The 24,516-nt window shown below is 41.8% G+C and overlaps 1 protein-coding gene across 1 annotated transcript in view; it reads right to left on the bottom strand.

Annotated features, from left to right (window-relative positions):
• ddhd1b (DDHD domain containing 1b) overlaps positions 1 to 24,516 on the bottom strand; it is a 137,866-nt gene that overhangs the window by 86,924 nt on the left and 26,426 nt on the right. Inside the window, exon 6 of the mRNA XM_034162273.1 lies at positions 11,387 to 11,493. Coding sequence (XP_034018164.1) covers positions 11,387 to 11,493 — 107 coding nt within the window. The remainder of the gene's footprint in view (positions 1 to 11,386; positions 11,494 to 24,516) is intronic.

Raw genomic sequence — 24,516 nt, 5'->3', positions numbered from 1 at the left:
TAAGCCTAATCTTAAAAGTAGAGAGGGTGTCTGTCTCCCTGATCCGAATTGGGAGCTGGTTCCACAGGAGAGGAGCCTGAAAGCTGAAGGCTCTGCCTCCCATTCTACTCTTACAAACCCTAGGAACTACAAGTAAGCCTGCAGTCTGAGAGCGAAGCGCTCTATTGGGGTGATATGGTACTATGAGGTCCCTAAGATAAGATGGGACCTGATTATTCAAAACCTTATAAGTAAAAAGAAGAATTTTAAATTCTATTCTAGAATTAACAGGAAGCCAATGAAAAGAGGCCAATATGGGTGAGATATGCTCTCTGCCTTCTAGTCCCTGTCAGTACTCTAGCTGCAGCATTTTGAATTAACTGAAGGCTTTTCAGGGAACTTTTAGGACAACCTGATAATAATGAATTACAATAGTCCAGCCTAGAGGAAATAAATGCATGAATTAGTTTTTCAGCATCACTCTGAGACAAGACCTTTCTAATTTTAGAGATATTGCGTAAATGCAAAAAAGCAGTCCTACATATTTGTTTAATATGCGCATTGAATGACATATCCTGATCAAAAATGACTCCAAGATTTCTGTGGTACATAGCCAACTAACAAAGATAGATTGATCATATTTAAGATCAAAGCATTAATTAATGGTAGGGCTTCCTTGAGCAGCCTGGTAGGAATGGGGTCTAATAGACATGTTGATGGTTTGGATGAAGTAACTAATGAAAATAACTCAGAACAATCGGAGAGAAAGAGTCTAACCAAATACCGGCATCACTGAAAGCAGCCAAAGAGAACGATATGTCTTTGGGATGGTTATGAGTAATTTTTTCTCTAATAGTTAAAATTTTATTAGCAAAGAAAGTCATGAAGTCATTACTAGTTAAAGTTAAAGGAATACTCGGTTCAATAGAGCTCTGACTCTGTCAGCCTGGCTACAGTGCTGAAAAGAAACCTGGGGTTGTTCTTATTTTCTTCAATTAGTGATGAGTAGTAAGATGTCCTAGCTTTACGGAGGGCTTTTTTTATAGAGCAACAGACTCTTTTTCCAGGCTAAGTGAAGATCTTCTAAATTAGTGAGACGCCATTTCCTCTCCAACTTACGGGTTATCTGCTTTAAGCTGCGAGTTTGTGAGTTATACCACGGAGTAAGGCACTTCTGATTTAAGGCTCTCTTTTTCAGAGGAGCTACAGCATCCAAAGTTGTCCTCAATGAGGATATAAAACTATTGACGAGATAATCTATCTCACTCACAGAGTTTAGGTAGCTACTCTGCACTGTGTTGGTATATGGCATCGGAGAACATAACAAAGAAGGAATCATATCCTTAAACCTAGTTACAGCGCTTTCCGAAAGACTTCTACTGTAATGAAACTTATTCCCCACTGCTGGGTAGTCCATTAAAGTAAATGTAAATGTTATTAAGAAATGATCAGACAGAAGGGGGTTTTCAGGGAATACTGTTAAGTCTTCAATTTCAATACCATAAGTCAGAACAAGATCTAAGATATGATTAAAGTGGTGGGTGGACTCATTTACATTTTGAGCAAAGCCAATCGAGTCTAACAATAGATTAAATGCAGTGTTGAGGCTGTCATTCTCAGCATCTGTGTGGATGTTAAAATCGCCCACTATAATTATCTTATCTGAGCTAAGCACTAAGTCAGACAAAAGGTCCGAAAATTCACAGAGAAACTCACAGTAACGACCAGGTGGACGATAGATAACAACAAATAAAACTGGTTTTTGGGACTTCCAATTTGGATGGACAAGACTAAGAGTCAAGCTTTCAAATGAATTAAAGCTCTGTCTGGGTTTTTGATTAATTAATAAGCTGGAGTGGAAGATTGCTGCTAATCCTCCGCCTCGGCCCGTGCTACGAGCGTTCTGGCAGTTAGTGTGACTCGGGGGTGTTGACTTATTTAAACTAACATATTCATCCTGCTGTAACCAGGCTTCTGTAAGGCAGAATAAATCAATATGTTGATCAATTATTATATTATTTACTAACAGAGACTTAGAAGAGAGAGACCTAATGTTTAATAGACCACATTTAACTGTTTTAGTCTGTGGTGCAGTTGAAGGTGCTATATTATTTTTTCTTTTTGAATTTTTATGCTTAAATAGATTTTTGCTGGTTATTGGTGGTCTGGGAGCAGGCACCGTCTCTACGGGGATGGGGTATTGGGGGGATGAGAGGGGGAGAGAAGCTGCAGAGAGGTGTGTAAGACTACAACTCTGCTTCCTGGTCCCAACCCTGGATAGTCACGGTTTGGAGGATTTAAGAAAATTGGCCAGATTTCTAGAAATGAGAGCTGCTCCATCCAAAGTAGGATGGATGCCGTCTCTCCTAACAAGACCAGGTTTTCCCTAGAAGCTTTGCCAATTATCTATGAAGCCCACCTCATTTTTTGGACACCACTCAGACAGCCAGCAATTCAAGAAGAACATGCGGCTAAACATGTCACTCCCGGTCCGATTGGGGAGGGGCCCAGAGAAAACTACAGAGTCCGACATTGTTTTTGCAAAGTTACACACCAATTCAATATTAATTTTAGTGACCTCCGATTGGCGTAACCGAGTGTCATTACTGCCGACGTGAATTACAATCTTACGCTTAGCCTTAGCCAGCAGTTTCAAATTTCCTTCAATGTCGCCTGCTCTGGCCCCCGGAAGACAACTGACTATGGTTGCTGGTGTCTCTAACTTCACATTTCTCAAAACAGAGTCGCCAATAACCAGAGTTTGTTCCTCAGCAGGTGTGTCGCCGAGTGGGGAAAAACGGTTAGAAATGTGAACGGGTTGGCGGTGTACACGGGGCTTCTGTTTAGGGCTACGCTTCCTCCTCACAGTCACCCAGTCGGCCTGCTTTCCCGGCTGCTCGGGATCTGCCGGAGGGGAACTAACAGCGGCTAAGCTACCTTGGTCCGCACCGACTACAGGGGCCTGGCTAGCTGTAGGATTTTCCAAGGTGCGGAGGCGAGTCTCCAATTCGCCCAGCCAGGCCTCCAAAGCTACAAATAAGCTACACTTATTACAAGTACCATTACTGCTAAAGGAGGCCGTGGAATAACTAAACATTTCACACCCAGAGCAGAAAAGTGCGGGAGAGACAGGAGAAGCCGCCATGCTAAACCGGCTAAGAGCTAGTAGCTGCGCTAAGCTAGCGCATTCCTAAAAACACACAAAGTGAATAATGTTTAAATAATTTAGAGGCGATTTAGCAGAGGGAGTGCTTTAGTTAAGGCACGTGAAGATTACACTGTGAAACAAATCGTTATCTAGTTAACTAGATCAATCTAACTATGCAGATTAAACAGCTAAAAGATACAGCAAAACACCGCTGTGCTCCGGAACAGGAAGTGATACAATACCGCAGTGAGAGCCAACCACCAGTAGAGTCAATCCTTTCTCATTCCGCTTAAATAGAATGCCCTTAATTTAACAGGAGCAGCAGACATAACGGGAGCGGACAGGAACAGCAACATGTACACAGACAGAGACAGAGCTGGGACCAAAGTAACAAAGGCTACACACTATGCAGAGAGGGACTCAAATCCTGCAGTGCCAGGCGTGTCCCCCTGCTTAAGACGGTACATGTCCAGGCCCATCTGAAGTTTGCCAGAGAGCATAAGGATGATACAGAAGATGATTGGGAGAATATCATGTGGCCAGATGAAATCAAAATGGAACTTTTTGGTAAAAATTCAACTCGTCATGTTTGGGGGAAGAATCAATCAATCAATCAATTTTTTTATATAGCGCCAAATCACAACAAACAGTTGCTCCAAGGCGCTTTATATTGTAAGGCAAGGCCATACAATAATTATGTAAAACCCCAACGGTCAAAACGACCCCCTGTGAGCAAGCACTTGGCTACAGTGGGAAGGAAAAACTCCCTTTTAACAGGAAGAAACCTCCAGCAGAACCAGGCTCAGGGAGGGGCAGTCTTCTGCTGGGACTGGTTGGGGCTGAGGGAGAGAACCAGGAAAAAGACATGCTGTGGAGGGGAGCAGAGATCGATCACTAATGATTAAATGCAGAGTGGTGCATACAGAGCAAAAAGAGAAAGAAACAGTGCATCATGGGGACCCCCCAGCAGTCTACGTCTATAGCAGCATAACTAAGGGATGGTTTAGGGTCACCTGATCCAGCCCTAACTATAAGCTTTAGCAAAAAGGAAAGTTTTAAGCCTAATCTTAAAAGTAGAGAGGGTGTCTGTCTCCCTGATCTGAATTGGGAGCTGGTTCCACAGGAGAGGAGCCTGAAAGCTGAAGGCTCTGCCTCCCATTCTACTCTTACAAACCCTAGGAACTACAAGTAAGCCTGCAGTCTGAGAGCGAAGCGCTCTATTGGGATGATATGGTACTACGAGGTCCCTAAGATAAGATGGGACCTGATTATTCAAAACCTTATAAGTAAGAAGAAGAATTTTAAATTCTATTCTAGAATTAACAGGAAGCCAATGAAGAGAGGCCAATATGGGTGAGATATGCTCTCTCCTTCTAGTCCCCGTCAGTACTCTAGCTGCAGCATTTTGAATTAACTGAAGGCTTTTTAGGGAACTTTTAGGACAACCTGATAATAATGAATTACAATAGTCCAGCCTAGAAGAAATAAATGCATGAATTAGTTTTTCAGCATCACTCTGAGACAAGACCTTTCTGATTTTAGAGATATTGCGTAAATGCAAAAAAGCAGTCCTACATATTTCTTTAATATGCGCTTTGAATGACATATCCTGATCAAAAATGACTCCAAGATTTCTCACAGTATTACTAGAGGTCAGGGTAATGCCATCCAGAGTAAGGATCTGGTTAGACACCATGTTTCTACGATTTGTGGGGCCAAGTACAATAACTTCAGATTTATCTGAGTTTAAAAGCAGGAAATTAGAGGTCATCCATGTCTTTATGTCTGTAAGACAATCCTGCAGTTTAGCTAATTGGTGTGTGTCCTCTGGCTTCATGGATAGATAAAGCTGGGTATCATCTGCGTAACAATGAAAATTTAAGCAATACCGTCTAATAATACTGCCTAAGGGAAGCATGTATAAAGTGAATAAAATTGGTCCTAGCACAGAACATTGTGGAACTCCATAATTAACTTTAGTCTGTGAAGAAGATTCCCCATTTACATGAACAAATTGTAATCTATTAGACAAATATGATTCAAACCACCGCAGCGCAGTGCCTTTAATACCTATGGCATGCTCTAATCTCTGCAATAAAATTTTATGGTCAACAGTATCAAAAGCAGCACTGAGGTCTAACAGAACAAGCACAGAGATGAGTCCACTGTCCGAGGCCATAAGAAGATCATTTGTAACCTTCACTAATGCTGTTTCTGTACTATGATGAATTCTAAAACCTGACTGAAACTCTTCAAATAGACCATTCCTCTGCAGATGATCAGTTAGCTGTTTTACAACTACCCTTTCAAGAATTTTTGAGAGAAAAGGAAGGTTGGAGATTGGCCTATAATTAGCTAAGATAGCTGGGTCAAGTGATGGCTTTTTAAGTAATGGTTTAATTACTGCCACCTTAAAAGCCTGTGGTACATAGCCAACTAACAAAGATAGATTGATCATATTTAAGATCGAAGCATTAAATAATGGTAGGGCTTCCTTGAGCAGCCTGGTAGGAATGGGGTCTAATAAACATGTTGATGGTTTGGATGAAGTAACTAATGAAAATAATTCAGACAGAACAATCAGAGAGAAAGAGTCTAACCAAATACCGGCATCACTGAAAGCAGCCAAAGATAACGATACGTCTTTGGGATGGTTATGAGTAATTTTTTCTCTAATAGTTAAAATTTTGTTAGCAAAGAAAGTCATGAAGTCATTACTAGTTAAAGTTAATGGAATATTCAGCTCAATAGAGCTCTGACTCTTTGTCAGCCTGGCTACAGTGCTGAAAAGAAACCTGGGGTTGTTCTTATTTTCTTCAATTAGTGATGAGTAGAAAGATGTCCTAGCTTTACGGAGGGCTTTTTTATAGAGCAACAGACTCTTTTTCCAGGCTAAGTGAAGATCTTCTAAATTAGTGAGACGCCATTTCCTCTCCAACTTACGGGTTATCTGCTTTAAGCTACGAGTTTGTGAGTTATACCACGGAGTCAGACACTTCTGATTTAAAGCTCTCTTTTTCAGAGGAGCTACAGCATCCAAAGTTGTCTTCAATGAGGATGTAAAACTATTGATGAGATACTCTATCTCCCTTACAGAGTTTAGGTAGCTACTCTGCACTGTGTTGGTATATGGCATTAGAGAACATAAAGAAGGAATCATATCCTTAAACCTAGTTACAGCGCTTTCTGAAAGACTTCTAGTGTAATGAAACTTATTCCCCACTGCTGGGTAGTCCATCAGAGTAAATGTAAATGTTATTAAGAAATGATCAGACAGAAGGGAGTTTTCAGGGAATACTGTTAAGTCTTCTATTTCCATACCATAAGTCAGAACAAGATCTAAGATATGATTAAAGTGGTGGGTGGACTCATTTACCTTTTGAGCAAAGCCAATAGAGTCTAATAATAGATTAAATGCAGTGTTGAGGCTGTCATTCTCAGCATCTGTGTGGATGTTAAAATCGCCCACTATAATTATCTTATCTGAGCTAAGCACTAAGTCAGACAAAAGGTCTGAAAATTCACAGAGAAACTCACAGTAACGACCAGGTGGACGATAGATAATAACAAATAAAACTGGTTTTTGGGACTTCCAATTTGGATGGACAAGACTAAGAGACAAGCTTTCAAATGAATTAAAGCTCTGTCTGGGTTTTTGATTAATTAATAAGCTGGAATGGAAGATTGCTGCTAATCCTCCGCCCCGGCCCGTGCTACGAGCATTCTGACAGTTAGTGTGACTCGGGGGTGTTGACTCATTTAAACTAACATATTCATCCTGCTGTAACCAGGTTTCTGTTAGGCAGAATAAATCAATATGTTGATCAATTATTATATCATTTACCAACAGGGACTTAGAAGAGAGAGACCTAATGTTTAATAGACCACATTTAACTGTTTTAGTCTGTGGTGCAGTTGAAGGTGCTATATTATTTTTTCTTTTTGAATTTTTATGCTTAAATAGATTTTTGCTGGTTATTGGTGGTCTGGGAGCAGGCACCGTCTCTACGGGGATGAGGTAATGAGGGGATGGCAGGGGGAGAGAAGCTGCAGAGAGGTGTGTAAGACTACAACTCTGCTTCCTGGTCCCAACCCTGGATAGTCACAGTTTGGAGGATTTAAGAAAATTGGCCAGATTTCTAGAAATGAGAGCTGCTCCATCCAAAGTGGGATGGATGCCGTCTCTCCTAACAAGACCAGGTTTTCCCCAGAAGCTTTGCCAATTATCTATGAAGCCCACCTCATTTTTTGGACACCACTCAGACAGCCAGCAATTCAAGGAGAACATGCGGCTAAACATGTCACTCCCGGTCCGATTGGGGAGGGGCCCAGAGAAAACTACAGAGTCCGACATTGTTTTTGCAAAGTTACACACCGATTTAATGTTAATTTTAGTGACCTCCGATTGGTGTAACCGAGTGTCATTACTGCCGACGTGAATTACAATCTTACCAAATTTACGCTTAGCCTTAGCCAGCAGTTTCAAATTTCCTTCAATGTCGCCTGCTCTGGCCCCCGGAAGACAATTGACTATGGTTGCTGGTGTCGCTAACTTCACATTTCTCAAAACAGAGTCGCCAATAACCAGAGTTTGATCCTCGGCGGGTGTGTCGTCGAGTGGGGAAAAACGGTTAGATATGTGAACGGGTTGGCGGTGTACACGGGGCTTCTGTTTAGGGCTACGCTTCCTCCTCACAGTCACCCAGTCAGCCTGCTTTCCCGACTGCTCGGGATCTGCCAGGGGGGAACTAACGGCGGCTAAGCTACCTTGGTCCGCACCGACTACAGGGGCCTGGCTAGCTGTAGAATTTTCCACGGTGCGGAGCCGAATCTCCAATTCGCCCAGCCTGGCCTCCAAAGCTACGAATAAGCTACACTTATTACAAGTACCGTTACTGCTAAAGGAGGCCGAGGAATAACTAAACATTTCACACCCAGAGCAGAAAAGTGCGGGAGAGACAGGAGAAGCCGCCATGCTAAATCGGCTAAGAGCTAGTAGCTACGCTAACCTAGCGGATTCCTAAAAACACGCAAAGTGAATAATGTGTAAATAATTTAGAGGTGATTCAGCAGAAGGAGTGCTTTAGTTAAGGCACGTAAAGATACACTGGGAAACAAATCGTAATCTAGATAACTAGATCAATCTAACTGCGCAGATTAAACAGCTAACAGATACAGAAAAACACCGCTGTGCTCCGGAACAGGAAGTGATACAATACCGCAGTGAGAGCCAACCACCCATGCAACCATGCTGAGTTGCATTCCAAGAACACCATACCTACTGTGAAGCATGGAGGTGGAAACATCATGCTTTGGGGTTGTTTTTCTGCAAAGGGGACAGGACGACTGATCCGTGTTAAGGGAAGAATGAATGGGGCCATGCATCATGAGATTTTAAGCCAAAACCTCCTTCCATCAGTGAGAGCACTGTCAGGCTGGGTCTTCCGTAAAAAGCATTTCAAGGTCCTGGAGTGGCCAAGCCAGTCTCCAGACCTCAACCCCATAGAAAATTTGTGGAGGGAGTTGAAAGTCCCAAAACATCACTGCTCTAGAGGAAATCTACATGGAGGAATGGACCAAAATACCAGCTACAGTGTGTGCAAACCTGGTGAAGACTTACAGGAAACGTTTGACCTCTGTCATTGCCAACAAAGATTATGTTACAAAGTATTGAGTTGAACTTTTGTATTGACCAAATACTTATTTTCCACCATAATTTACAAGTAAATTATTTAAAAATCCTACAATGTGATTTCCTGGATTTTTTTTTCCTCATTTTGTCTTTCATAGTTGAAGTGTACCTATGATGAAAATTACAGACCTCTCTCATCTTTCTAAGTAGGAGAAATTGCACACAATCAGGGACTTGATTGACTTTTAGAATTCATCATAGTACAGAAACAGCATTAGTGAAGGTTACAAATGATCTTCTTATGGCCTCAGACAGTGGACTCATCTCTGTGCTCGTTCTGTTAGACCTCAGTGCTGCTTTTGATACTGTTGACCATAAAATTTTATTACAGAGATTAGAGCATGCCATAGGTATTAAAGGCACTGCGCTGCAGTGGTTTGAATCATATTTATCTAATAGATTACAATTTGTTCATGTAAATGGGGAATCTTCTTCACAGACTAAGGTTAATTATGGAGTTCCACAAGGTTCTGTGCTAGGACCAATTTTATTCACTTTATACATGTTTCCCTTAGGCAGTATTATTAGATGGTATTGCTTAAATTTTCATTGTTACGCAGATGATACCCAGCTTTATCTATCCATGAAGCCAGAGGACACACACCAATTAGCTAAACTGCAGGATTGTCTTACAGACTTAAAGACATGGATGACCTCTAATTTCCTGCTTTTAATATCAGATAAAACTGAAGTTATTGTACTTGGCCCCACAAATCTTAGAAACATGGTGTCTAACCAGATCCTTACTCTGGATGGCATTACCCTGACCTCTAGTAATACTGTGAGAAATCTTGGGAGTCATTTTTGATCAGGATATGTCCTTCAATGCGCATATTAAGCAAATATGTAGGACTGCTTTTTTGCATTTACGCAATATCTCTAAAATTAGAACGGTCTTGTCTCAGAGTGATGCTGAAAAACTAATTCATGCATTTATTTCCTCTAGGCTGGACTATTGTAATTCATTATTATCAGGTTGTCCTAAAAGTTCCCTGAAAAGCCTTCAGTTAATTCAAAATGCTGCAGCTAGAGTACTGACAGGGACTAGAAGGAGAGAGCATATCTCACCCATATTGGCCTCTCTTCATTGGCTTCCTGTTAATTCTAGAATAGAATTTAAAATTCTTCTTCTTACTTATAAGGTTTTGAATAATCAGGTCCCATCTTATCTTAGGGACCTCATAGTACCATATCACTCCAATAGAGCGCTTCGCTCTCAGACTGCAGGCTTACTTGTAGTTCCTAGGGTTTGTAAGAGTAGAATGGGAGGCAGAGCCTTCAGCTTTCAGGCTCCTCTCCTGTGGAACCAGCTCCCAATTCAGATCAGGGAGACAGACACCCTCTCTACTTTTAAGATTAGGCTTAAAACTTTCCTTGTTGCTAAAGCTTATAGTTAGGGCTGGATCAGGTGACCCTGAACCATCCCTTAGTTATGCTGCTATAGACTTAGACTGCTGGGGGGTTCCCATGATGCACTGAGTGTTTCTTTCTCTTTTTGCTCTGTATGCACCACTCTGCATTTAATCATTAGTGATTGATCTCTGCTTTGTAAGGCTTTGCCTTACAATATAAAGCGCCTTGAGGCGACTGTTTGGTGTGATTTGGCGCTATATAAATAAAATTGATTTGATTTAATTTTCTCATGTCCTGGATTTCCCTCACCATTAGTGGGTTGCGTTTGTATTTTTGTTGAACTCCTGTCCTCACTCTTTTGGTATTTTTTGGGAAGCTTCACCTAGATGAATACTGAACTGTGTTTTTCATCAGACCGCCTCTCCTCTGGCTGGAGTTATTTGTTAATAAATCACTGATTTTGTGTTTGAACTGTCCTGCATATTGAGGTTCGATTTTTGATTAGTTCCTTGCTCCCACATCATAATATTTTTCTTTAATACACAAAACAAATCTAAATATAAATAAAACTGACTGGATTTGATTTGGACTAGGTAAACTTTGCTAACACTTCTTTTCCCCTATTATGATCCCCACATTCCAGAAAAAGTGCAAAGATGGAATGAAAAAACTTGATTCAGGTTACCTCTTATCAGACCTGACAACTGACTGGCGTATAAATTGCATACATGGCAACCTGCTCGAAAATTAACTGAAATCTGTGCCTGGCTGCATCCTCAAACAGAACTGCAATAAACGCTGCTACTGCTTCAAATTTTGACCCTGATGGAACACCAACATTTCAAGCTGTACTTACTAGGACTACCCTGTTTAAAGATGTTTGAACATGATTGAAGATGTTAGACTATGAACACCCGGAAGTGACCGCGTAACGATGCCAATTTGGCATATCAGGATAAAACTTTTGAAAAGCTTGAAAATTTAACCTGGATTTCCAAGTTTGTTCAAGATTGACAACAGATGGATCAAGAAGTTGCTGTGATGCTTCAAAACGTGCCCAATTTGCTATTCAGGAAGGAATGGTGCACTGTGGAATAGTATGGATCAGATTCTGTAAAACTGTTCTGCTGGTAGGTGTACACAGCTTTGGTTTCAGTATGTGTTAATGTAAATTCTGATCACATTAGAGGGGGCACTGTGGAGCACTGTGTCACCTCATCTCTGTACAGAGGGCTGGTGTAGTACATGATGTCCATGGCGCTGCTGTTCAGCATGTCTCTGAGACCTCTGACTTTGTCCGGTGTGATGGACTCCACTGTGTCTGTGAGACAAAGAAAGTAGAGCCCTGATCAACCCACGACACTTGGTCTTATCTGGAACAGTAATCAGCTGGAAGAAGAGCACAAAAATGGGTAGAGTGCTGTGATGAGCCCAAACACTGCCTGGATTTTGGTTAGTTCAGATGACAAATCACTTGAACAGAATACTGATTTCATCTGACATAACACTGCTTCATTCCCGCCCCCCTGCATAGCTAATTTATCAATTGTCAATTCTTTCAACTGCTCCCGTTAGGGGTCCCCACAGCAGATCGTCTGTTTCCATCTCACCCTGTCCTCTGTATCTTCCTCTGTCTCACCAACCACCTGCATGTCCTCCCTCAGCATATCCATAAACCTCCTCTTTGTCCTCCCTCTTCTTCTCCTGCCTGGTGGCTCCATCCTCAACATCCTTCTCCCTATATACCCTGGGTCCCTCCTCTGCACATGTCCAAACCATCTCAATCTCATCTCTCTGATTTCGTCTCCAAATTGTCCCACCTGAGCTGTCCCTCTGACATGTTCATTCCTAATCCTGTCCATCCTCGTCACTCCCAAAGAGAATCGCAGCATCTTCAGCTCCGCCTCCTGTCTTTTTGTTAGTGCCATCGTCTCTAAGCCATCCAACATAGCTGGTCTCACTACTGTTTTGTAAACTTTCCCCTTCACTCTTGCAGATATTCTTCGGTCACAAATCCCTCCTGTCACCTTTCTCCACCCACTCCACCCTGCCTGCACTCTTTTCTTCACCTCTGTACCCAACTAAGAAAATAAAGTTTCCAAAATGTTTTAAGAACATTGGCCAAATGTTATCAGACCGTTAATTGTAAAGTTCTCAAATCAAATCAATTAATTTATATAGCGCCAATTCACAATGAAATCGTCTCAAGGCGCTTCACACAACATAATAAAAACAGAAAAACTGAATTAAAAATTTAAAAACACAATAAAAAGACAAAACCATAAAAGAATAAAAACACATCATAACACTAATGATAAAACAAGGAAAACAAATGAGTCTTTAAACGTGATTTAAAAGTCTCCACAGTATCCGACTGCCGTATGTGTGCCGGGAGATCTTTCCACAGAGATGGAGCACGGGAGGAGAAAGCTCTGTGGCCGGCAGACTTTTTATTCACCCTGGGAACACATAGAAGTCCTGCATCCTGAGAACGCAGGGCCGACCTAGTACATAGGGGCTTACCAGGTCAGCCAGATAGGGAGGTGCAAGTTCATGAACAATTTTATAAACTAATAACAGAACCTTAAATCTGATCTTGCAGTGACTGGAAGCCAGTGAAGACACGTCAAAATGGGCGCAATGTGGTCAAACTTTCTGCTTTGTGTTAAAAGTCTGGCAGCAGCATTTTGAACCAGTTGAAGACCCCTAATCCTGGACTGCGGTAAACCACAAAACAGAGCATTACAATAGTCCAATCTAGAAGAGACAAATGCATGAATCAAAGTCTCAGCATCAGCCATAGACAGGATGGGACAAATCTTCGCTATATTTCGCAAATGGAAGAAAGCAGTCCTCGTAATGTCTCTAATGTGGAGGTCAAAAGACAACATAGGATCAAAAATTACCCCAAGGTTCCTCACTTTGTCAGCGTGATGTATGACAAACAAACCTAAGCGAAGCACTAGCTGATCAAATTGATGCAGATACCTCGCTGTACCAAGAACCATAACTTCAGTCTTATCAGAATGTAAGCATGTACAATTGGGTGTCATCAGCATAGCAATGAAAGAGAATCCCAAAACGCTGCAGTATATTCCCAAGGGGTGCTACATAAAGGGAAAAAAGGAGGGGGCCTACAACGGATCCATAATGAACCCCAAACTTCATGTCCCTAAGATCAGAGGAAGTACCACTGCAAAACACACAGGAAGAACGACTGGACAGGTATGACATCAACCATGCAAGGGCAGTTCCAGTAATCCCAAAATGATTCTCCAGCCTATCGAGTAAAATATGATGATGATCCACAGTGTCAAATGCAGCACTAAGATCCAACAGTACCAACACTGTAGGGGTATCCGAGTCCATTGTTCGCAAAAGGTTATTCACAACTTTAGTAAGTGCTGTCTCTGTGGAGTGACATTTTCTAAAAGCAGACTGCAATGGCTCAAAAAGATTATTCTCAGTGAGGTAGACCACAACCTGTCGCTAAACCACTTTTTTCAGGATTTGCGAACAAAGTGATAGATTTGGTATCTGCCTATAATTTTTTAATACACTAGGGTCAAGATTGGATTTCTTATGTAATGGTTTACTCACTGCATACTTGAAACACTTAGGAACAGATCCAGAAGTTAATGAGAGATTTATCATTTCCAGCACAGTCGGCCCAAGAGTGGACCACAGGTCCTTAAACAGTTTTGTTGGTATAGGATCAAATAAGCAGGTTGTGCTTTGAGTAGACGTCATGAGCTTCGTCAGTGCGCTGAGCGAGATACCATCAAAATCTATAAATCTTGGTAACACCTCAGTGGGAGCATTCACTTCCATAGCAGTATGCGGTGGTTGGACCAAGGCTTGCTGAGATATGCTCAACCTAATATCCTCAACTTTCTTCTCGAAATAGTCCAAGAAGTAGTGCTGAAAAGGGAAAGTGAATAACAGGTGGCCGTCCATGAATGAGAAATGCTACAGTTTCAAACAAAAACTTAGAATTATGCTTGTTTTTATTGATCAAATCAGAATAATAGGCCCACTTTGTAACCAGTAGTGCATGCTTATAATCTAAGATAGCATCACGCCATGCAAGGTGGAACACCTCTATTTTGGAACTATGCCATTTCCATTCCAAACCTCGAGCCTTCTGTCTAAGGTCACACAAGTAACCAATGAACCAAGGTGACTGTGCCTTGGGAAGACGTGGCCTTAAAAGAGGAGGTGCAACCTTATCCAGTGTAGCCCTGTGCGCTGAATTCAAGCCATCTGCAAGACTATCCACTAATTGAACATTCTCCAAACCTGAAGTGAAAATTTCAGGCAGTCTAGCTTTGAGTTCAGTCACAGTTGAGTGATTAATGCGTTGCCACAGAAGTAGACAAGGCTTTCACTCCATTAAATGTGGCAACGTAAATGTAAACACTCATTTATTCTCAGAATGTTTTTAAGGAAAGTTTCTTTTTGGTTCCCAGAACATTTGACAATAACGTTAGTTCAAACGTTCCCAGAACGTTAGGTCTAACATTCATGTTTGGACTATATAAAAGTACGGTAAGTCCCTTCAACTGCTTCCTTGTTTTCATTAGGGGTGCACACAGCAGATACAAGGTGGGCTTGCATGTTGACTCTGAAGTTCTACACTACATGCCCTTCCCGATGCAACTTCACATGACATGGAGAAATGTGGCAGCAGTGAGGTTTGAACCAGGAACATTCCACACTGAAACCACACACATTAACCACTTGGCTAGCGCCCCTATGAGAATTAATATATTTGTCAGATGTCCCCCAACAATAAACATGACTTGTCAACATATAAAGGCTGTGGGTCCTGATGGCCTCAGCCCCAGAGTGCTGAACGGATGTGCTATCCAGGTATGTGAGATTTTCCAGCACATCTTCCACTTGAGCCTGAGCCAGATGGTTGTTCCTGAGTGGTGGAAAACCTCATGTCTGGTTCCTGTGCCCAAGAAGAAGAACCCCGATACACTTAATGAGTACGGACCTGTGACCCTAACATCACACCTTATGAAGTCACTCGAGAGGCTCATCCTGAGGCATTTCTGTGCAGTCACTGAATCATCACTGGACCCCCTGCAATTTGTGTACCACCCCAACAGGGGAGTGGAGGATGCCATCATCTTCATGCTGCACAGACCTTATTCTCACTTGGAGGAGGCAGGCAGCACTGTGAGAGTCATGTTCTTTAACTTCTCCAGTGCGTTCAACACCATCCAGCCCGACTTGCTCAGCAATAAGCTACGTGACATGAAGGTGGCGGCTCCACTAGTAGCCTGGATTACCAACTACCTCACTGCCGCCCACAGTATCTGAGGCTTTGGGACATTACATCCGACACCATCAGCAGCAACAGGGGGGCACAACAGGAGACAGTCCTGTCTCCCTTTCTGTTCACACTCTACACCTCAGACGTCAGGTTCTGGTCACAGTCCTGCAACCTGCAGAGATTTTTGGACAACTCTGCCATTGTGGACAGTGACCAGGAGACTGAGTACAGGAGTGTGGTGGACAGGTTTGTGGAGTGGTGTGGACTCAACCACCTGCAGCTCAACGCATTTACAACCCCAATTCCATTAAAGTTAGGACATTGCATGAAATGTAAATAAAAACAGAATACAATGATATGCAAATCCTCTTCAACCTATATTCAATTGAATACACCACAAAGACAAGATATTTAATGTTCAAACTGATAAACTTTGCTTTTGTGCAAATATTTGCTCATTTTGAAATACATGCCTGTAACACGTTTCAAAAAAGCTGGGACAGTGGTATGTTTACCACTGTGTTACATCACCTTTCTTTTTAACAACACTCAATAAGCATTTTGGAACTGAGGACACTAATTGTTGAAGCTTTGTAGGTGGAATTCTTTCCCATTCTTGCTTGATGTACGGCTTCAGTTGGGACAGGGCAACAAAAGAGTGAGAAAGTTGATGAATGCTCAAAGAACACCTAACTGGAAACAGGTGAGTGTCATGATTGGGTATAAACGGAGCATCCCCAAAAGGCTCAGCTATTCACAAGCAAAGATAGGGTGAGGATCACCACTTTGTAAACAATTGCGTGAAAAAAAAAATAGTCTAACAGTTTAAGAACAATGTTTCTCAACGCTGAATTGCAAGGAATTTAGGGATTCCATCATTTACAGTCCATAATATAATCAGAAGATTCAGAGAATCTGGAGAATTTTCTACACGTAAGCGCCAAGGCTGAAAACCAACATTGAATGCCCGTGACCTTTGATCCCTCAGGCGGCACTGCATTAAAAACCGACATCATGTAAAGGATCTTACCGCGTGGGCTCAGGAACAATTCAGAAAACCATTGTCAGTTAACACAGTTCGTCGCTACATCTACAAGTGCAAGTTAAAACTCTACCATGCAAAGCAAAAGCCAAACATCAACAACATCCAGAAACGCCGCCGCCTTCTCTGGGCCTGAGCTCATTTGAAATGGACAGACGCAAAGTGGAAACGTGTGCTGTGGTCTGATGAGTCCACATTTCAAATTGTTTTTGGAAATCATGGACGCTGTGTCCTCCGGACAAAAGAGGAAAAAGACCATCCAGATTGCTACCAAAGTTCAACAGCCAGCATCTGTGATGGTATGGGGGTGTGTTAGTGCCCATGGCATGGACAACTTACACATTTGTGATGGCACCATCAATGCTGAAAGGTACATCCAGATTTTGGAGCAACACATGCTGCCACCCAAGCAATGTCTTTTTCAGGGACGTCCCTGCTTATTTCAGCAAGACAATGCCAAGCTACATTCTGCACGTCTTACAACAGCATGGCTTCGTAGTAAAAGAGTGCGGGTACTAGACTGGCCTGCCTGCAGTCCAGACCTGTCGCCCATTGAAAATGTGTGGCACATTATGAAGCCCAAAATACGACAACGGAGACCCCGGACTGTTGAACAACTGAAGACATACATCAAGCAAGAATGGGAAAGAATTCCACCTACAAAGCTCCAACAATTAGTGTCCTCAGTTCCAAAACACTTATTGAGTGTTGTTAGAAGGAAAGGTGATGTAACAGTGGGAAACATACCACTGTCCCAGCTTTTTTGAAACATGTTGCAGGCATCCATTTCAAAATGAGTGAATATTTGCACAAAAACAATAAAGTTTATCAGTTTGAACATTAAATATCTTGTCTTTGTGGTGTATTCAATTGAATATAGGTTGAAGAGGATTTGAAAATCATTGTATTCCGTTTTTATTTACATTTTACAAACGTCCCAACTTCACTGGAATTGGCGTTGTAAGATGAAGGAGCTGGTGGTGGACTTCAGAAGATGAAACCATTGTCAATTGTCTTCCGGGGGCCAGAGCAGGCAACATTGAAGGACATTTGAAATTGCTGGCTAAGGCTAAGCGTAAATTTGGTAAGATTGTAATTCACGTCAGCAGTAATGACACTCGGTTACGCCAATCGGAGGTCACTAAAATTAACATTAAATCGGTGTGTAACTTTGCAAAAACAATGTCGGACTCTGTTGTTTTCTCTGGGCCCCTCCCCAATCAGACCGGGAGTGACATGTTTAGCCGCATGTTCTCCTTGAATTGCTGGCTGTCTGAGTGGTGTCCAAAAAATGAGGTGGGCTTCATTGATAATTGGCAAAGCTTCTGGGGAAAACCTGGTCTTGTTAGGAGAGACGGCATCCATCCCACTTTGGATGGAGCAGCTCTCATTTCTAGAAATCTGGCCAATTTTCTTGGATCCTCCAAACTGTGACTGTCTAGCGTTGGGACCAGGAGGCAGAGCTGTAGTCTTACACACCTCTCTGCAGCTTCTCTCCCCCTGCCGTCCCCTCGTTGCCCCATCCCCGTGGAGACGGTGCCTGCTCCCAGACCACGAATAACCAGCAAAAATCTATTTAAGCATAAAAATTCAAAAAGAAAAAATAATATAGCACCTTCAACTGCACCACAGACTAAAACAGTTAAATGTGGTCTATTAAACATTAGGTCTCTCTCTTCTAAGTCCCTGTTGGTAAATGATATAATAATTGATCAACGTATTGATTTATTCTGCCTAACAGAAACCTGGTTACAGCAGGATGAATATGTTAGTTTAAATGAGTCAACACCCCCGAGTCACACTAACTGTCAGAATGCTCGTAGCACGGGCCGGGGCGGAGGATTAGCAGCAATCTTCCATTTCAGCTTATTAACTAATCAAAAACCCAGACAGAGCTTTAATTCATTTGAAAGCTTGTCTCTTAGTCTTGTCCATCCAAATTGGAAGTCCAAAAACCAGTTTTATTTGTTATTATCTATCGTCCACCTGGTCGTTACTGTGAGTTTCTCTGTGAATTTTCAGACCTTTTGTCTGACTTAGTGCTTAGCTCAGATAAGATAATTATAGTGGGCGATTTTAACATCCACACAGATGCTGAGAATGACAGCCTCAACACTGCATTTAATCTATTATTAGACTCTATTGGCTTTGCTCAAAAAGTAAATGAGTCCACCCACCACTTTAATCATATCTTAGATCTTGTTCTGACTTATGGTATGGAAATAGAAGACTTAACAGTATTCCCTGAAAACTCCCTTCTGTCTGATCATTTTTTAATAACATTTACATTTACCCTGATGGACTACCCAGCAGTGGGGAATAAGTTTCATTACACTAGAAGTCTTTCAGAAAGCGCTGTAACTAGGTTTAAGGATATGATTCCTTCTTTATGTTCTCTAATGCCATATACCAACACAGAGCAGAGTAGCTACCTAAACTCTGTAAGGGAGTTAGAGTATCTCGTCAATAGTTTTACATCCTCATTGAAGACAACCTTGGATGCTGTAGCTCCTCTGAAAAAGAGAGCTTTAAATCAGAAATGTCTGACTCCGTGGTATAACTCACAAACTCGTAGCTTAAAGCAGATAACCCGTAAGTTGGAGAGGAAATGGCGTCTCACTAATTTAGAAGATCTTCACTTAGCCTGGAAAAAGAGTTTGTTGCTCTATAAAAAAGCCCTCCGTAAAGCTAGGACATCTTTCTACTCATCACTAATTGAAGAAAATAAGAACAACTCCAGGTTTCTTTTCAGCACTGTAGCCAGGCTGACAAAGAGTCAGAGCTCTATTGAGCTGAGTATTCCATTAACTTTAACTAGTAATGACTTCATGACTTTCTTTGCTAACAAAATTTTGACTATTAGAGAAAAAATTACTCATAACCATCCCAAAGACGTATCGTTATCTTTGGCTGCTTTCAGTGATGCCGGTATTTGGTTAGACTCTTTCTCTCCGATTGTTCTGTCTGAGTTATTTTCATTAGTTACTTCATCCAAACCATCAACATGTTTATTAGACCCCATTCCTGCCAGGCTGCTCAAGGAAGTCCTACCATTATTCAATGCTTCAATCTTAAATATGATCAATCTATCTTTGTTAGATGGTTATGTACCACAGGCCTTTAAGGTGGCAGTAATTAAACCATTACTTAAAAAGCCATCACTTGACCCAGCTATCTTAGCTAATTATAGGCCAATCTCCAACCTTCCTTTTCTCTCAAAGATTCTTGAGAGGGTAGTTGTAAAACAGCTAACTGATCACCTGCAGAGGAATGGTCTATTTGAAGAGTTTCAGTCAGGTTTTAGAATTCATCATAGTACAGAAACAGCATTAGTGAAGGTTACAAATGATCTTCTTATGGCTTCGGACAGTGGACTTATCTCTGTGCTTGTTTTGTTGGACCTCAGTGCTGCTTTTGATACTGTTGACCATAAAATTTTATTACAGAGATTAGAGCATGCCATAGGTATTAAAGGCACTGCGCTGCGGTGGTTTGAATCATATTTGTCTAATAGATTACAATTTGTTCATGTAAATGGGGAATCTTCTTCACAGACTAAAGTTAATTATGGAGTTCCACAAGGTTCTGTGCTAGGACCAATTTTATTCACTTTATACATGCTTCCCTTAGGCAGTATTATTAGACAGTATTGCTTAAATTTTCATTGTTACGCAGATGATACCCAGCTTTATCTATCCATGAAGCCAGAGGATACACACCAATTAGCTAAACTGCAGGATTGTCTTACAGACATAAAGACATGGATGACCTCTAATTTCCTGCTTTTAAACTCAGATAAAACTGAAGTTATTGTACTTGGCCCCACAAATCTTAGAAGCATGGTGTCTAACCAGATCCTTACTCTGGATGGCATTTCCCTGATCTCTAGTAATACTGTGAGAAATCTTGGAGTCATTTTTGATCAGGATATGTCATTCAAAGCGCATATTAAACAAATATGTAGGACTGCCTTTTTGCATTTACGCAATATCTCTAAAATCAGAAAGGTCTTGTCTCAGAGTGATGCTGAAAAATTAATTCATGCATTTATTTCCTCTAGGCTGGACTATTGTAATTCATTATTATCAGGTTGTCCTAAAAGTTCCCTAAAAAGCCTTCAGTTGGTTCAGAATGCTGCAGCTAGAGTACTGACAGAGACTAGCAGGAGAGAGCATATCTCACCCGTGTTGGCCTCTCTTCATTGGCTTCCTGTTAATTCTAGAATAGAATTTAAAATTCTTCTTCTTACTTATAAGGTTTTGAATAATCAGGTCCCATCTTATCTTAGGGACCTCGTAGTACCATATTACCCCATTAGAGCGTGTCGCTCTCAGACTGCAGGCTTACTTGTAGTTCCTAGGGTTTGTAAGAGTAGAATGGGAGGCAGAGCCTTCAGCTTTCAGGCTCCTCTCCTGTGGAACCAGCTCCCAATTCAGATCAGGGAGACAGATACCCTCTCTACTTTTAAGATTAGGCTTAAAACTTTCCTTTTCGCTAAGGCTTATAGTTAGGGCTGGATTAGGTGACCCTGGACCATCCCTTGGTTATGCTGCTTTAGACGTAGACTGTGGGGGGGTTCCCATGATGCACTGTTTCTTTCTCTTTTTGCTCCGTATGCATCACTGCATTTAATCATTAGTGATCGATCTCTGCCCCCCTTCACAGCATGTCTTTTTCCTGGTTCTTTCCCTCAGCCCCAACCAGTCTCAGCAGAAGACTGCCCCTCCCTGAGCCTGGTTCTGCTGGAGGTTTCTTCCTGTTAAAAGGGAGTTTTTCCTTCCCACTGTAGCCAAGTGCTTGCTCATAGGGGGTCGTTTTGACCGTTGGGGTTTTTCATAATTATTGTATGGCCTTGCCTTACAATATAGAGCGCCTTGGGGCAACTGTTTGTTGTGATTTGGCGCTACATAAGAAAAAAGTTGATTGATTGATTGATTGATGAAAGACTCATCCGACCCCACTTACCATCAGTTGAACTGAGGTGGACATTGTGGACAACTATAAGTACCTGGGTGTCCACACAGACAAACTGGACTGTAAACACAGATGCTGTGTCTAAGAGGTCAGAGCCGACTGTTCTTCCTCAGGAGACTCAGATCTTTCAATGTCTGCAGAAATATGTTGGCAGAGGTTTTAGCACTCAGTGGTCTCCAGCCTCATCTTCGACACAGCAGTGTGCTGGCGCAGCAGGCTGAAGGCAGCTGACTTGAACAGACTCGATAAGCTCATCAGGAGAGCTGACTCTGTTCTGAGGATGGAGCTAATTTCTGTGGCAGAGGTGTCAGAGGATGTTGAGGACTGTTCAACACCTCCCACCCCCTGCGTGCCACACTGATGTCCTGTCAGAGCACCTTCAGCTATAGACTGAGGTCACCGAGGTGCACCACAGAAGGCCACAGGAGATGTGTCCTACCTGTGGCAATCAGGCTGTATAACTCCTCCCCCTTCTGCAGGATGAATACATTATGAACAGAGTTATTCAGTTACTCAGAATTATGTGCAATATTGTCAAACATCTTGTGCAAATGTCTTAAAAGAAAACTGTTCACCGTTTACCATTAGCGTTATGGTACTCTGGAAAAGTAATTTCCTTTTGGTACTCTGGAAAAGTAATTTCCTTCGGGATAAAGTTGATCTTATTCTTATACAAGTATAAAAGGAAGTAATAATGTAAGGAAAATGTTCTAGAAACGTTTCTGATAATCATAATCTAAATATAACAATATATAACATTACTAAAAGTTATGTGTTAGCTGGGTACCACATTCTCCACCAAGTATTCAAACTCTACTTTCACCAACTATTCCACTGGGCTCCCTCATTCCCATGTATTTACTCAGTCAAAGTTCTAACAGCAGTTGTGTAGAAACTGTTTTTCAGTCTGTTTGTTCTTGCTTTAATGGTCCTGTACCGTCTGCCTGATGGCAGCAGCTCAAACACAGAGTGTCCAGGGTGGGACGACTCCTTCAGGATAGTGTTGCCTCTCCTGAGACAGTCACAGCCATGAAGGTCCCGCAGTGTGGGTAGAGGGCACCCAGTGATCTTCTCTGGAGCTCTTTCCTGTTTGCCCCGTGCAGCTGGTAAACCACATCCAGAGGCAGTCTGTGAGGATGCTCTCCATGGTAGAGCGGGAAAAAGACACCAGACATCTCTGGTTGATGTTAGTTTTCCTGAGGATTCCCAAAAAAGGGAAGTCTTTGCTGTGCCTTCTTCACTAAGTGTGTCGTGTTCCTGTCCCAGGTCAGTTTCTCCTCTATCAATCAACTCAATCAACTTTTTTCTTGTATACCGCCAAATCACAACAAACAGTTGCCCCAAGGCGCTCCACATTGCAAGGCAAGGCCATACAATAATTATGAAACACAGTCTACGTCTAAAGCAACATAACCAAGGGATGGTCCAGGGTCACCCGATCCAGCCCTAACTATAAGCCTTAGCGAAAAGGAAAGTTTTAAGCCTAATCTTAAAAGTAGAGAGGGTATCTGTCTCCCTGATCTGAATTGGGAGCTGGTTCCACAGGAGAGGAGCCTGAAAGCTGAAGGCTCTGCCTCCCATTCTACTCTTACAAACCCTAGGAACTACAAGTAAGCCCGCAGTCTGAGAGCGAAGCGCTCTAATGGGGTAATATGGTACTATGAGGTCCCTAAGATAAGATGGGACCTGATTATTCAAAACCTTATAAGTAAGAAGAAGAATTTTAAATTCTATTCTAGCATTAACAGGAAGCCAATGAAGGGAGGCCAACACGGGTGAGATATGCTCTCTCCTGCTAGTCCCCGTCAGTACTCTAGCTGCAGCATTCTGAACCAACTGAAGGCTTTTTAGGGAACTTTTAGGACAACCTGATAATAATGAATTACAATAGTCCAGCCTAGAGGAAACAAATGCATGAATTAGTTTTTCAGCATCACTCTGAGACAAGACCTTTCTGATTTTAGAGATATTGCGTAAATGCAAAAAGGCAGTCCTACATATTGTTTAATATGCGCTTTGAATGACATATCCTGATCAAAAATAACTCCAAGATTTCTCACAGTATTACTAGAGATCAGGGAAATGCCATCCAGAGTAAGGATCTGGTTAGACACCATGCTTCTAAGATTTGTGGGGCCAAGTACAATAACTTCAGTTTTATCTGAGTTTAAAAGCAGGAAATTAGAGGTCATCCATGTCTTTATGTCTGTAAGACAATCCTGCAGTTTAGCTAATTGGTGCGTATCCTCTGGCTTCATGGATAGATAAAGCTGGGTATCATCTGCGTAACAATGAAAATTTAAGCAATACCGTCTAATAATACTGCCCAAGGGAAGCATTTATAAAGTGAATAAAATTGGTCCTAGCACAGAACCTTGTGGAACTCCATAATTAACTTTAGTCTGTGAAGAAGATTCCCCATTTACATGAACAAACTGTAATCTATTAGACAAATATGATTCAAACCACCGCAACGCAATGCCTTTAATACCTATGACATGCTCTAATCTCTGTAATAAAATTTTATGGTCAACAGTATCAAAAGCAGCACTGAGGTCCAACAGAACAAGCACAGAGATAAGTCCACTGTCCGAAGCCATAAGAAGATCATTTGTAACCTTCACTAATGCTGTTTCTGTACTATGATGAATTCTAAAACCTGACTGAAACTCTTCAAATAGACCATTCCTCTGCAGGTGATCAGTTAGCTGTTTTACAACTACCCTCTCAAGAATCTTTGAGAGAAAAGGAAGGTTGGAGATTGGCCTATAATTAGCTAAGATAGCTGGGTCAAGTGATGGCTTTTTAAGTAATGGTTTAATTACTGCCACCTTAAAGGCCTGTGGTACATAACCAACTAACAAAGATAGATTGATCATATTTAAGATTGAAGCATTAAATAATGGTAGGACTTCCTTGAGCAGCCTGGCAGGAATGGGGTCTAATAAGCATGTTGATGGTTTGGATGAAGTAACTAATGAAAATAACTCAGACAGAACAATCGGAGAGAAAGAGTCTAACCAAATACCGGCATCACTGAAAGC

The sequence above is a fragment of the Thalassophryne amazonica genome, chromosome 21, assembly GCF_902500255.1.
Source record: "Thalassophryne amazonica chromosome 21, fThaAma1.1, whole genome shotgun sequence".
NCBI lineage: Eukaryota > Metazoa > Chordata > Actinopteri > Batrachoidiformes > Batrachoididae > Thalassophryne > Thalassophryne amazonica.
Note: the sequence above shows the minus strand (reverse complement) of the source record. Positions and strands in the feature narration are given on the sequence as shown.